Source organism: Anomaloglossus baeobatrachus, chromosome 3 (genome assembly GCF_048569485.1).
Source record: "Anomaloglossus baeobatrachus isolate aAnoBae1 chromosome 3, aAnoBae1.hap1, whole genome shotgun sequence".
NCBI lineage: Eukaryota > Metazoa > Chordata > Amphibia > Anura > Aromobatidae > Anomaloglossus > Anomaloglossus baeobatrachus.
The window spans coordinates 37778455-37792974 of NC_134355.1; the positions used below are offsets into that span (position 1 = coordinate 37778455).

A 14520-nucleotide genomic window follows, 5' to 3' on the forward strand; every position below is an offset into this window, starting at 1 on the left:
ATACTTTAGCATTTAGTTTATTTTTACAGTATGCATCTTCATAATTCATTAACTCATGTCGCTAATTTATTGTACAAATTGTTTTTGGTCATAAATATGTTGAAAAAAACAAAAAGTGATTACTTATTTTATTGCATTTTATTATAATGATTTTTTTATTGTTTATATTTTTGCTGTTATTGTTTGTGCTGTTTTTTTTTGTTTATTATGTTTAGTTTACGTTTTTTTATACCATTACAGAATTTATAATTTTACTTTATAACTGTAATATACAAGCACATACTATATCTATTTTGTTGTTACAGCTTTGTATTAGAGCTATTTTATCAGCATGATGACTATGCTTATCATGATGCAGCAACTGCCTATTGCTCTAACCTGCCTAAAATTGTCAGTTATAGGAATTGTGTTTGACTATATTTTTCATTCTTGACCAGTGATTGTAAACCTTTCTTATGTCGAGAGCTACAGTTAGCTCTGAGAGAGGGTCGTGAACAACATCTAAAGACCTTCTCTCCACAGCTGTTTGTTAGGCCAAGTGCTAATGTTCCAAACTGGCAGAGAGCCGCGTGCATCACGGTCCCGATAGCCACATGTGGCTTCAAAGCCATAGGTTGGAGCTCCATGCTCTAGACCAGGGTTCCCCAACTCCAATCCTCGAGGGCCGCCAACAGTGCATGTTTTCAGGATTTCCTTAGCATTGCATGGGTGTTGGAATCATCAACTGTGCAGGTGATTAAATTATCACCTGTGCAATACTAAGGAAATGCTGAAAACCTGCACTGTTGGCGGCCCTTGAGGACTGGAATTGGGGACCCATGCTCTAGGTAGTTACATGTGTTTTCCACCATTTAAAAAAAAAAAAAATTCCTTAGCCTTATTCATACAAAAAAAAATAATTCTGGAAACGCCACTTGGGTCAATTGCAGCTCACATGAAGTCCTTGTTGTGCAATGTGGAGGATTCTTGTTGTGTTTCTTACCAGAAATCTCCATCTACTAGTCTTCATGATCTTGCCAATTTTAGGGGAAAGTGTAATAGATGTTTCTGTACATGCTAAGGAGTTACACAACCATATAACTCAGATAAAGATCGCAACACAATGATTGACTGATCAGCGTCTCTCGCAACTCGAGAGTAACAGCTGCATAGGAATACATGTTGTCAAGCTCAGCCAGACTGAGCATTGCGTTGCGATCCTCGTCCGAGTTATAAAACTGTATGACTCTTCCCTTAGCCACAAGTATTTATCAGCACATGCACAATATAATGATAATTGGCTGGCTGGCCAATTACTGTCTGGAGCTAACTAGGAATAATGAAACTTGTAAATAGATATAGCAAGAATTTGATGCAACCGACAGTGTCGCATATAAGAAACTAAGCATGCAATTGTGGCAGGGAAATGAGACGAAAAATATATATATAATATTTGGATTACATAGGGGAGGAGTTATAGAAGGAAACAAAATCATTTTTTGAAATAAAAAACTAATTAACTAATTTTGGAGGTGGACAACATAATTAAAGGGATCCACGGATCCACAGACCAGTTATTTTTTATATGGTAGAAAACCATTTTTTTCTTGAATACATTTTTCCCAAAGTATAAATTTGTTTACGCGGATTGCTCACTAGTACTTGTATTAGTTTTTTTCTTATTGTTTACCATCATTAAAGGGATTTTTACATCACTCGGACAACCCCCTCCAAATCACCAATCACCCAATCAGTGCCCAACTTTACTCTCCCCGACTTAGGATGTATCAAACATCAAAAGGAAGTGAGATGCCAGCCCCAGCTCTGAATTCCTGCTGGTGTTTGATTCGTCTAACTGCGAGGACAGTGAAGCCAGCCCTGATTCCCCATGTTTGCCCCAAATAACGTAGCTTATACTTACTTTCCGTGCCTGCACCCTTCCAGTGGTTCCATGGCTTGTTGTCCTGGGACTCTCATGAGGTTGTGACATCACATGAGCCGCAAGCAAAATTATCGCCGGCTTCTCTCTCCCCGTCTTCAGATATAAGTAATTGTAACGAACAAGCAGGGGGAGCTGGAGCACCAGGAGAGTGCTAGGCAGAAACTCTTCACTAGTTGGCACTAGTCTCCCTAACGGAAGGAGTGGATAGTCATACGGGCCGAGGCCAGGAGGTCGATGTGGTACCAGGGATGAGACGGAGACAGAGTCAAGGGAGAGTGAAGTCAGAAACTGAGAGAGAACGTCAAAGAGTGGGGGAGCATGGAAACCAAAGTTTAATCACAAGCCAAGGTCGGGAGCTAGAAGAGCAGGTTATAGCAGGGAGTATGGGAAGACGGAAAACAGAGGAGGGATGAATGGTGACAGAAAGGAATGAGCATAGTCAGGATGGGAAGCAGGGAGGGCGGACACAGTCAGGACGGGAGGCAGGAAGGACGGACACAGGACGAGAGGCAAAATCAAACAACTTCCGGGGACCAGTGACACGCTGCAGAGCAGAATTATAACTGGCACCGCATGAACGGAAATGCCCCATAGATAAGGTGCTGTGATCCTGGGAACGAGGCATGGAGGGGGGCCCCTCCCACCACTCATGCTCCAGGGAACACTGACAGCCGTGAGTCATGACAGTAATTAAGAGGACATAAGCTACAGTTACAGCCCTCACTTCCTGTTGATTACTTATAAGTTTGAAGTTCTGGAGAGAAAAGCTAGCAGTGATTGGGTGTAGGGCTCGCGTGCCATCACAATCTCACGAGAGCCCTGGGAGAACGAGTGCCGACATCGCTGGAACGGCGTCGGCAACAGAGGTGAGTGTAAGTGTTATTTTAACCGGGGCAAACATGCTGACTCATAGAGGGTTGTCTGAGCAGTGGACAACCCCTTTAATGTCTGATTGATCATGGTATCTGTGTCTTCCCTATCTGTCAGCCAAATGAAGGGACCATCGCACTTCAACAGGGTAAGCCATCATTAGTTTCTGAAAACCACTTTAAAGAAAACCTATCATTTGCCATAAAAAGGACTGTTTATTTTTGTTTACCTGGCGTAAATGCCGATGTTTTTCTGAATTCAACGTTGTTTTTCTCTTCTCCTTGCACCTCTCCATTCCTGAGATGTGCCCCTCTCTTCACAGTATACAAATCTATTTTTTTTTATCCACCTGAGCGTGGTCATCAAATCTTCTCTGCGGGCATTCTTTTCAGGACCACACCCAATTGACAAAAAACTATAAATTTACATACAACTAAATGAGGGCCATATCTAAGGAGGAACGGAGAGTCACCGGAACAAAAGAAAAATAGCACCAGCTTCAGCAAAACAACAGCAGGTAAAAATAAATACACTTATGTCAAGAGATATGTCCTTTTTAAGAATTATTTTAAAAAATATTTCATAAGAACTTCTCGATTTTGTGGGTATTAAGCTTTTTTCTTTTTTTATTTTTGATTAGCAAGGGCTGGTCTCTTTTGCTGGAACATTTCGGACCCTAGAATTGCACCTATGTGACATTTCTTTCCAGATACACAAGTTTGGGTTGTATAACAGATGGAAGTTAAATGAAGTAAAACACCGTTTGAAACAGGTTCATAGTTTCATATGCTCCGGATCACTACATTGGCAGGTAGAGACGAAAAGGTGCATTAAAACAGGCATTCAGAAAATGCTCGTTCTCCCAAAGGAGTATTGTCTTTTTCTACCTTGTCATCCAGATCATTTTAATTCCTTTTTTTCCAGATTAAACATGCACTCCGTTTCTCTTTTTAGGAAGAAATTGTGAAGTTTGCAAGACTTTCTTTTACCGGAAATTTGAGTCCGACCCATCTGCCGTTGACGTATGCCAACCCTGTGATTGCAATGAGACCGGGACTGCTAACAAAAGCCAAAATTGTGAAAAGGTAATTACGGCAGGTTATCTATTGAGAATTCTAAACTTGGTGATATTTTTTAGAGAGTAGAAAAATATTAAATGGGTCGTTGACGATAAGGGTTCTCCTTCCAAAAACAGCACTACTCTTGTCCACAGGAAATGTTTGGTAATACAGCTTGACTTCAGTACGTGAGAGCTTTGTTACAATTTATAAAAATTTATAAAAATGGCCTAGTTTCTAAAAAAAAGACCCTTTTTCTCATTTTAGGCAATGCCTTAATAGTGAATTTTCATATTTTATCATCAATTAATTTCTAGTTCTAACTTTCTGTCCTGGTTAATTGTTTAGTTTCAACTTATTTTTCCGATAGAGGGCCTCAAATCACTTGCAGAGTCAAACCTTTATCATCTATAAGTCCCGTAGGTTTTGAAAAGAGTAATAGAGGACATTCATGACCAATACAAATGAACAAATCTCCCAAAATTAGATTTGGATTTGATTTCCCTAGATTCAACCCAAAAGTGTGATGCAAATTGAAAGTACCCATATTGCTCATGAAATATGTTTATTATCCTCTCACGTCTCTCCAGACTCCAGAAGTATAATAAATGACTGAAGTGAAGGGATTTAAAAAAAATTAAAAAATATTATGCTCCCCTTGCTTCCCCCTATTATTATTATTATTATTATTATTTATTTTTATAGCGCCATTCATTTCATGGCGCTTTACAGTGAAAGAGGGTATACATACAACAATCATTAACAGTACATAACAGACTGGTATAGGAGGAGAGAGGACCCTGCCCGCGAGGGCTCACAGTCTACAGGGAATGGGTGATGGTACAATAGGTGAGGACAGAGCTGGTTGCGCAGTGGTCTACTGGACTGAGGGCTATTGTAGGTTGTAGGCTTGTTGGAAGAGATGGGTCTTGAGGTTCTTCTTGAAGCTTTCCCCTATACCTACTGCTGAAAGACCAGACAGGGTGAAAGGAGGACAGAGCCGGAAGCGGGCCACCATTTTACTGGATTCACATAAATTGAACAATAAAACACTGGTAATCCCAAATATTGGGGAACTTTTTTACAAATTCGATTTGTTCTGAATTAATTTGCTCATGTCTAGTTTTAAGGAGGTGGACCTACAATCATGTTTCCCCCTGAGGACACCAATCATGTCAATGCTGCGCAATGTAATGCATGATAGACATAAGTGTTAGTAAAATAGGATAGGAATGTATAATGTGTAAGATGTAGCAGTATTGATAATGTAATGTGAAATCATCCTGTATAATATAAGGCAAAGCAGTGTTATGTAGGATGTGATGATGTAGAGCATTGATCCTCCCTCTGCACTGACTTGACTTCCCGGCTAGACTGTGACTGCTTGACTACTCTATTGCCCCCTGGTGGTTCGCTTGCAAACTGCCTGCTGAAGCTCTCCTTCACTACACTGCTGCCACCTAGTGGGGAATACACTGTACTACTTCTCACCAGCCCGTTGTACAGCGTGACAGTGAGACTGTGCAGCGACACATCTACCACTAGTAACACACAGTTGTCAATTCAGTAATAGTTTGGTATTCGAAATAATCTCACAACATAGAAAGATAAGAAAAGAGTCTCTGGAATTGGTATATTAAAAGGAATACAGGTGATTGCTAAAACAGATATGTCAGGAGTGGTGACAGGTCCATCGTAAATGTAGATGTAGAAAATGTTAAAAGTTACTTAAAAAAATATATATTGATTGAATAAGCCTTTATTGTTTTCTTTACATCCAACCTGGACTTTGGATTCTATTTCTGCCAGCAACATCTTGGTTTCTTGAAATTTCTTAAAGGCATAAACAGAAAAAAAAATCTTTTTTGCCCATCTTTTTTTCTATCTTAGAAAATGATCATTTATAGCCCTCCGTGGATTACAAGAACATATAGGCTGAATTTAGTTTGGCTTTTTCCCTGCAGAACAAACTAGCCATTGCATAGGGAATTGTAGCCCACCTTATTTTAAAGGGAGGAAGCTGTGCTAACTTCTCTTCCTTCTTGGTGCTTTTGGGTTCAAACAAATCTTTTGAAAGGACCCTTCATTCTCAAGAACATTGTGGATCCCAACTATTGGACTGGTATTAATAAGAAAGTGAAGGCATATCCTAGCGAGTGAATCAGTTTTCTCCATCGTAGAATAGATTAGAATGATAAATTCAGGTTGTTTGGGAGGCAGCATGAAGGTGGAAACCAAAATAATTAATCAGTTTTTCATGACCTGATTGTCACGTGGGATGGGATGACTGGACAGGGTCACCTAGACTGGCCCTCAGACTGGGGACCCTGCGCTGTCCCTTAGCTCAGACCTACACTTGATGGTAGCGAGGTCTGAGCCGCCAGTGTGACCCTAACTCGTGTCCAAGCCCTGGTGTAATTCCCCTCCCCATCCTCCACCCAAGAGGTGAGCCAGGGCAGTAGACACAAACCCCACAACTAAACACGGAGAGTGGAAAAACCAAAACTCGTACACATGGCAATCAAACCCAAAGGAGCAACACTACGTGCACAGGCGAAAATAACATAAAAGAAAGTAAACAGACAACCAGGAATCTTCTGTGCCACCCCTGCAGCAGTCGGACTGCTTGGATCTGGGATTTGCCGTGGCTCAAGGGTCCCCGGACCCGGTGCTCAGCGGCCACTCAAATTAAAAAGGGTGAAATATTTACAAGGGATAGTTCGTGACGTCACCCGTGGTTTGCGGTAAGGGGACTACCTCTGCTGCTGATGGGAGTACCTGGGGGAGATGGAGTGGGGCAGCCAGATGGTGAACCCTCCAGGGGCAGGGGAGGCCCTGGGACTCTGGAGGAAGGTGGCGGATAGTGTTGTGCAGGCTATAGAGGCAGGCAGGATGCAGGGAGGGCAGTGTACTCACTCAGGTCATGCGGATGTTGATGCGACCAATAAGCAGACTTTGACACAGAAGTAAACCAAGTCTCTGGGTATCACTGCCGCTTTGGGGAGCCCGTCCGGGGGTGCGTCCCCACTGGTATTGCTTAGTGGTCCGGAGCCTGCCTCCATGCACAATTGTGTAGATTTTCCTAGGTTCATGTCGGCCTCAAGCTGTCAGGGTCCCGCTCCCTATAGTTAGTGGAGCTGTGCTTTCGATGGCTGACACTTGGGATTTCAGTAGGTTGCATAAGCTGGAAAACCCTATCCCCCTCGTTATGTTGATGCCTTTGATCTCTGAGCGCTTGGGGAAAGTTCATAAAGAGACTATCTTCCACAGGTTAATTATCAGGTTGCGTGAAGCTACTCCCCGATCTAGGGTCCTGTACCCCGCCGTGTTCGGTACCGGTCCAGTTACTGGACTTTCTGGTGCCGACCGTTCTCCAAAACTAAGTCAGTCACCACTTGCAATATCCTGCGACCAGGTCTCCGACTCCTCTGGTCCCAGACCACCGTCTGCGATCCAACCAAGGTCACAAAAGGAGCTACAACTCCCTCAGCTCCTCACTCTTTGAGGGCTACTACTGTTCTCGCCTCTCACTTTGAGAGCTGACTCTAAACTGACTTCCTTCCCTCCCACCAGTCTGCCTGATGACTAGGCGGGTGGCCCTTTTCCAGCTAGACCAACCCACTGGTGTGTCTGATCCGTAAGGTGTGAGGTGTGGTTAGGATTTGAGTGTTGATGGGAGCAATACCAGTGTGTAGGAACCCAGAACCATGGAGGGTGGGTTCTGCACTATAAGAAAATATAAGTGCAGTTTCCTGTGACACCCTGATAGAGTCAGGGGCGTCACACTTCCACCCCGCACAATAAGCAAACTACAGATCACCAAAATAGGATCACCACAACGACACCAGAATCACTGCACAATATGGAGCTCTTATTAGCACTGAGTAGCAGGACCGAGAATCTTATATAGGAAGAAGACTGCTGTGATTGTAATTATCAACCTGAGCTCCAGCAGAATTCCCCAGGTCATCAGGAATTAACTCCTGCAGAACTGAGGGTACATGAAACAGCCGATGGCTGGCTCTGGCTGAAGAACTACGAGACATCCAGTTGCCTTTCAGGCTCTGCAGTGTGAACAGCTCCCGACACAGCCGAGATACCTAATGTGTCTAAAACTGAACATTGCATAACATTGATCTCTATTCTTACAAATTCTGTCCCTAAAAGAGGCTGGCAATGCTTATTTATACCTCTATATCATGCACATTTGGCAGGGGGTTTCCATGATCCCTATCGTTTTCCAGTGGTGGCAGGATTATCCCAGTAAAATCAAGACTTTTGCAAATGGTGGTCGTGTGAATGTCATCTTATTCCAAGTTTGCTTTTGTGGCCCTTATTATTGCTCTTTATTATCCTAATTGGATTATAACTGCAGGGCCTTCATGACAATTAGGACCAGGAAACCACAATTCCTTAAATAAGTTGATAAAATTAGAAAATGACACTTGTTCATTGGTTGGGTAACCATTTCACTGAAGTACATGGAACTGAACTACATTACCACAAACCACCCATAGGCAGATGTGAAAAACAATCATACTCCTCAGATGCTTCATTGGGGACACAGGAAACCATGGAAAGTCTACTGTCCCTGGAGGCTGAGACTAAGAATACATTTTAAAAACAAAGTAATCTCCTCCCCAAGAGGCTAAACCGCACCTGACGACACCCAACTTTTCAGTTTAGCTTAGTCATCACTTCGCATCTTTGCAGAGCTCTATCCTTTTTACCGTCAGACATAAGTCTTGGCAGAAGGATGCTGCAAACGTCAGTCACTCAGGTGGTAACCTCAGGGATTGCTTTTGCTCCTTTGGCAATAATAATAGTATTCCCACCCCAATGTCATGAGTCTGTCATGCCCTCATGTTCTGGGATCTGAAGGTGACAGTGTATTGTTGATTGCAGATCCACTTTAGTGCTTGCTCGTCATTTACCTTGAGTTTGAGCTTATTTAATTCCATCCGGTCCTGACGGGGTTAAGCTTCCTTTCTATTCTGCTGTGGTAGTTGTAGCCTCAGCTGCAGTCACTTCCTTTTGCTATAAATATCAACTCCTCCCTTTGTTAGTTATAGTTCATTCTATACTGTCTACTTTGAATGAGCCTGTCTCTGGAGAAGTTTAGGTGTTCATCTCTGTTGCAGCTGACAAGTTCCCTTCTGGAAAAGCAGTGGAGTGCTATCTGTTGTATCTTTCCTCATCTGTTAGTCTTATCTTACTTGTGTTGCTTTATTTTAGTGGCGAGACTAACGACTCGTTGGCCTTCACCCTAGTCAGGGTGAGTTCAGGGTCAGAGAGGGCCTAGGCTTGTAATGGCACACTCAGGGAAGGACCCTTCTAGGGTCATTAGGGAGTGCAGGGATCAGTCTAAAGGTAAATGTTAGAAGGTGACCCACTCCCCTCTTCCTAGCGCCAGGGCTTTTAGTTGTATTGCTTGCCTATTTTTCCCTTTGTGTTGCGCGGCTCGCTGGGAGACCTCTCATACCCGGCATGACACCCAGGTACTGCTTTTGGATGTCCCATGGTTTCCTGCATCTGTGACGCCCTGGGCAAGCCAGGGGTCACAGGTAATGACATCACCACACCCTACACCCCGGATAGGTACACCAAAGCTAAACCAAAAACCCTTGTTGCCTTCCTCCAGGGGCTGATGTCCACACCAGGGGGTGGGCCAGGCGGTTGGCTCCGCCCACCGAGGAGTTCACAGTCCTGGAGGCGGGAAAACCAGGCAGTTGAAGAGAGATAGAGTTTGAAGTGAGAGTGAAGTGGTAGAGGAGCAAGTGAGAGGAGTTGAAGTGAAGGAGAAAGTGACAGTTTGGAAAGCCTGAAGTTGGTCCGGGTGTGTGCCCCAGACTGAGACAGCAAGGTTAGCAGACGGTGGTGACCGTCTGCAGGAGAGGCTGATCGGAGGTTGCCGAAAGGACCGTGGACGGGTGGTGGCCCGGCGGTACTGGACCGGTATACAAGGAGAAGCTAGCACCATTGGCAGGGGCCTTTCGGATCCCGGCAAGGCTAGGAGTCGCTGTGAATTTGCCAAATCCGTCAGTGAAGGGGACCTCCGGGTCTCCCAACAACTAAGTCCCGATTGAAGGCAACAGCCCAACCGTAGGAGAGAGACACCGCCACCGCCAAGGCACCAGTTTCTCAGGGCCAGCGCCTGCGGGCACAGAGGGGCTCCTCCGGCCCATATCCAAGTCGGGGAGCGGGTTACCGGTGGGAACCCATCGCTACCAACATTACACTAGGTGCAGGGACAGAGACCGTCACCGCCAACTACCGGGGAAAAGCAACAGCAGCCGTCCGTGGGAATCGTCTTTCCAGCCGTGTGTTTTACCGAGAACTGTGTCAACGTCTCAGGCTGAGTGAGTACCACCGTGCCGTGTGGCACAGCGCTGCCCCCGCGACCCTGCACTTCACCAGGCCCCACACCTGGCCTGCCATCCATCTCTACCCCATCACCGGGCCCCGGGACAACCAACCCCCTACCCACGGAGGGGAGGAATAACAACAAAGCTGCTCCCTGTCACCGCTCACGGGATCCTTATACAGAGCAGCGGTGGTGTCCACAAAATCACCACAACCGTGGGTGGCGTCACGGACAACAATAAATCCCCAAAACCAATCCCCTTTTCACTCACGGGCGAGGAGCGCCGCTCGAGTCCCCGGGATCTGGCCCATCACTCGAGCCACCGAGCAGCAGAGGCCGCAGCAGCAGCGGCAGCCGGACCCGAGCAGTGGGAGAGCGCGGCGTCCCCTCCTCCGCCCGCGACACATCCCCCAATGAAGCATTTAGGAAAAGAGGATTTTTGGTACTATTTTGCGTAGCCTCCATTGGTGGACACAACACCCTGCCTTATTTGGGTGGTCTTTGTTTTGCTTCCACTGTTTTTTGCTCTAACGGAATAAGAAGGGTGGCAGCAAGCCAGGTGTAGCATGTTGGGGAGAAGCTGACTTTCATCTTAAGATGTATTCTTAGTTTCGGCTTCCAAGTGTCAGCAGACTTCCCATGGTTTCTGTGTCCCCCAATGAAGGCTATGAGAACGTTCTTTTTCCTGATCTTACTAAACCCCCTAAGTATTTTTTTTTCTTTTTTACTTTTCCCAACCGGATTTTGTTCTGATAATTGGTCCCACCATCCCGATCTGTGAGAGATGACATATATTAGCAATAAGCCATTACTGACCATGGTGAGGAAACCCCTGTCTTACAGTGACATTGACATTAACTGAAATGTGTGTTGGCTGCCTGCGATAATTAACATGCATAAATAGAACCAAATGAAGAAACGTTGAATAGAGCTGCAAAGAACGGCGGCAACTCAGGCCGAGAGAAGTGATTAAGATGCATTAAAGATGGGATTAATAAGTCAGAAGTGTAAGAGCTTCAATGAATTAGATGATACAGAAAGAAGCCATTCACAGTAATGGTTGAAGATCTGACCTGAGAGAGATGGAACTGTACAAGGTGTAATGTTTTTGGTCATGAAAATTAATTAGTGTGTTAAAGGGATCGGTTTTAAAGTTATGTGCCGAAAAGAATAATACAATTTCCGGTTATAATTTTCTACTTTCAGCAATCTGTAGAATGTAAAGTTAGAAGAAGAATCACAGGAGGCTTCATATTACAGATTTTTTTCATACAGTGCAAGAAGAAAAATTCAGCGTTCCTGATACTTAATGGAAATAATGCACCTACCTTTCATGCACCAATTATGACACTGCTGTACTTGGGGATTTGGGTGCAATATCTGCTACTACAATTTACAGCTATGACCATGTCTACTGTTGTCATGGGGTATGTACAGATGGAACAGGGGCTCCTAGGCTGACCTTAAGACTGGGGCCCCCTGCGCTGTCCCTTATGTCGAAGGTAGACTTGATGGTGGCCAGGTTCGAGCCCCCAGCGTGACCCTGTCTCCTGTCCGAGCCATGATTTTACTCCTCCCCACCCAGGAAGCGGCCAAAAGCCCAATAACTAAAACCCCACAAAGAGGCACAGACAAGGGTGAATGAAAATTCGTGCACACTGCACTAAAACACAAAGGAGAGACAGTATGTGAACAGGGGAGTAAAGCAAAGGGGTAGGAAATAAATATACAACTTTTAGAACCGTGCGGAATCCTCACTTTTTAGCTGTTAATCACTAGCACTTCCCTTTATTGCCTTACATAGTTTCATTCCCTCTTGGTCTTTGCTAGTGATAGAGTTAAAAACCTATAAAAAAGCCCTGGATGCAAGGAGTTGGCTTGCACAAAACCTATAAAAAAGCCCTGGATGCAAGCAGTTGGCTTGCACTAATCTGAAGAAACATTATTGTTCATTGCTGTACCTCTTGCCAAGACATCCTGGAGATAACTTGTTTGTTCATTTCTCCCTCTTTGTGCTCCCTGTGTTTTCTTTAGAACTTAGTGGGGTTGACTAAGTGCTCATCCCATCCGTTCCCTACCTAGGGCCCAGTTCTATGGTCAGGTATCTTGCTTGTCGCATAAGTGCTGAATCTATCTAGAGTGGTCAGGGGAGCCAGGTAGCTGTGGAAGATTAGGTCAGGGGTCTCCATCTCCCCTTTCCTTAGACACAGGGTTTCCCTTCCCTATCGGTGTACGCGTGGTACTTTCCCATACCTACTGTGACAGGTGGACCAACCAAGACTTTTCTAAGAAAAGTCACTTCAGGAAAAAGTTGGTGGTCTTTTTCCAAAAGCGTTTTTTTCTGCCATTTTTCAGTAATTTTTTTCTTCTCTATTTAAAACTATAACTAGCTTCCTCAGCCGCCCGAAAAATGGACAAAAAAATTCCAAAATCTGAAGTGGTTAAAAAAGGCACCAAAAGACTAAACACGTGCACTGCAATGACGTTTTTACATTGCTGTGCATAATGATCACTTTTTTTGCGGCACTTGTTAAGATATGCCTGAATAAGACATCGTGAGTAGAGATGAGCGGTGTTCGAATCGAACTGTTCGCCAATCTCAAACTCGACCAGTTTTAGGTGATGTTCGAGTCTTTCGACGAATGCGAACAATTAGCTTCAAGTTCGACAGTTCGAGGTTATGTTCGATAATGGTTCGATCACCAAAAGCGTATCTGGCTTTTCACAGTAATACTGTCATTCAATGTTAATACAGTGGAACCTTGGTTAACGAGAATAATCCGTTCTGGGAGTGTGTTTGTTAACCAAGTTACTCGTTTAGCAAAGCAAGATTTCCCATAGGAAATCATTGCAATGCAGAAAATTAGTTCCACAACTTGTTAAATGTCCCATCCTGGTCCCCTATTGTGCCATTCCACACATGGACAAACACACACAAACATACACAAGCATACACGCACACACACATATTATGCTCACCTTACCTTCCGTTCCATCGCCGGCCTCCTAGGACTTGCAGTTCGCGGGTACAAGATGTGTATCGGGTAATTATCGCGACCGATGCCAGACCTTCCGCTGCCAGAGCGCTGACGTCAAAGGCAGGTGCCACTTGCCTCTGATTGGCCAGTGTGCTGCCTTTGCGTAGCGTCTGACAGAGTAAGTTCCTCCCTCGTTGCGATGGTTACCCGTTACACGTAGTTCGCCGCTACAGGATGTGTATCAGGTAACCATTGCAACAAGTGAGGAACTTCCTCTGTCAGACGCTACTCAAAGGCAGCACGCTGGCCAATCAGAGGCAAGTGGCTCCTGGCTTTGACGTCATCACTCTGGCAGCGGAAGTTTCGGCATCGGTCGCGATGGTTACCCGATACACATCTTGTACCGGCGAACTGCAAGTCCTAGGAGGCCGGCGATGGAACGGAAGGTAAGGTGATCATAATATGTGTGTGTGCATTCGTGTTTGTGCATGTTTGTATGTGTTTGTGTTCGTCTGCCATTGTTTGCATTGGTGTTCGTAGGTGTTCGAAAGTGTTCGACGAACGTTCGACAAACACCCCCCAAGTTCGACGAACCGAACTCGAACACTAGGGTGGTGGCTCATCTCTAATCAAGAGCTCTACCCTAATTTTATAAATCAACTTTAAAAGCCTAAAACTCCACTTTCGATAATGTTCCCAATCACTAGGACTATAATTAGGTTTACAATTTGCATCTGTTCTCATGTACCTTTGCCTTTTGTTGTTGCATTTATCCGATTTTCACACTCACAAAGAATCCACGGTACGTGCTCAGCTAACATCATATGAGTAAGACGGTCACAAATAGTTAACCATAAAAAAGAGTTTGTGCCTGCGGCATAAACCATCTAAATAGACAGAGAAGAAGCAAAGGAGGAAACGGGGAAGCAAAGAGAAATCAATAGCTGATTCTATGATACAACACTGTGATTTCCCAGCCAGAGGAACATGGAGAAAAGACCCCGCTAGGCCGGGGGCGGAATCGACAGAGGAACAGTCAATTTTCACTAAATGGATCTAATTCTTCAAAAATAGATTATTTCAGATAAGAAGGAAGAATTTGCCCCTTAACAGTGTATGAAACATTTATTTAACCCATAAGCAGCCTGAGATATTTGTTTGGGGCCCATAGAAAGTGATGGCTCCTTATTTCACTTTTTTTTTTTTTACTGAGAAATAGATAAAAAATGGGTTATAAAGATGGATATTAGTTAGTGATGCTTAAAAGTTTGTGAACCCTTCAGATTTTCCAAGTTTCTGCATACTTTGGCCAAAAATGCCCTAAAAATA

The 14520-nt window shown here is 44.4% G+C and overlaps 1 protein-coding gene across 1 annotated transcript in view; it reads left to right on the top strand.

Annotated features, from left to right (window-relative positions):
* Nucleotides 1-14520, top strand: part of USH2A (usherin) — a 1098211-nt gene that overhangs the window by 128082 nt on the left and 955609 nt on the right. Inside the window, exon 10 of the mRNA XM_075339131.1 lies at nucleotides 3746-3876. Within this exon, the coding sequence (XP_075195246.1) occupies nucleotides 3746-3876 (131 nt within the window). The remainder of the gene's footprint in view (nucleotides 1-3745; nucleotides 3877-14520) is intronic.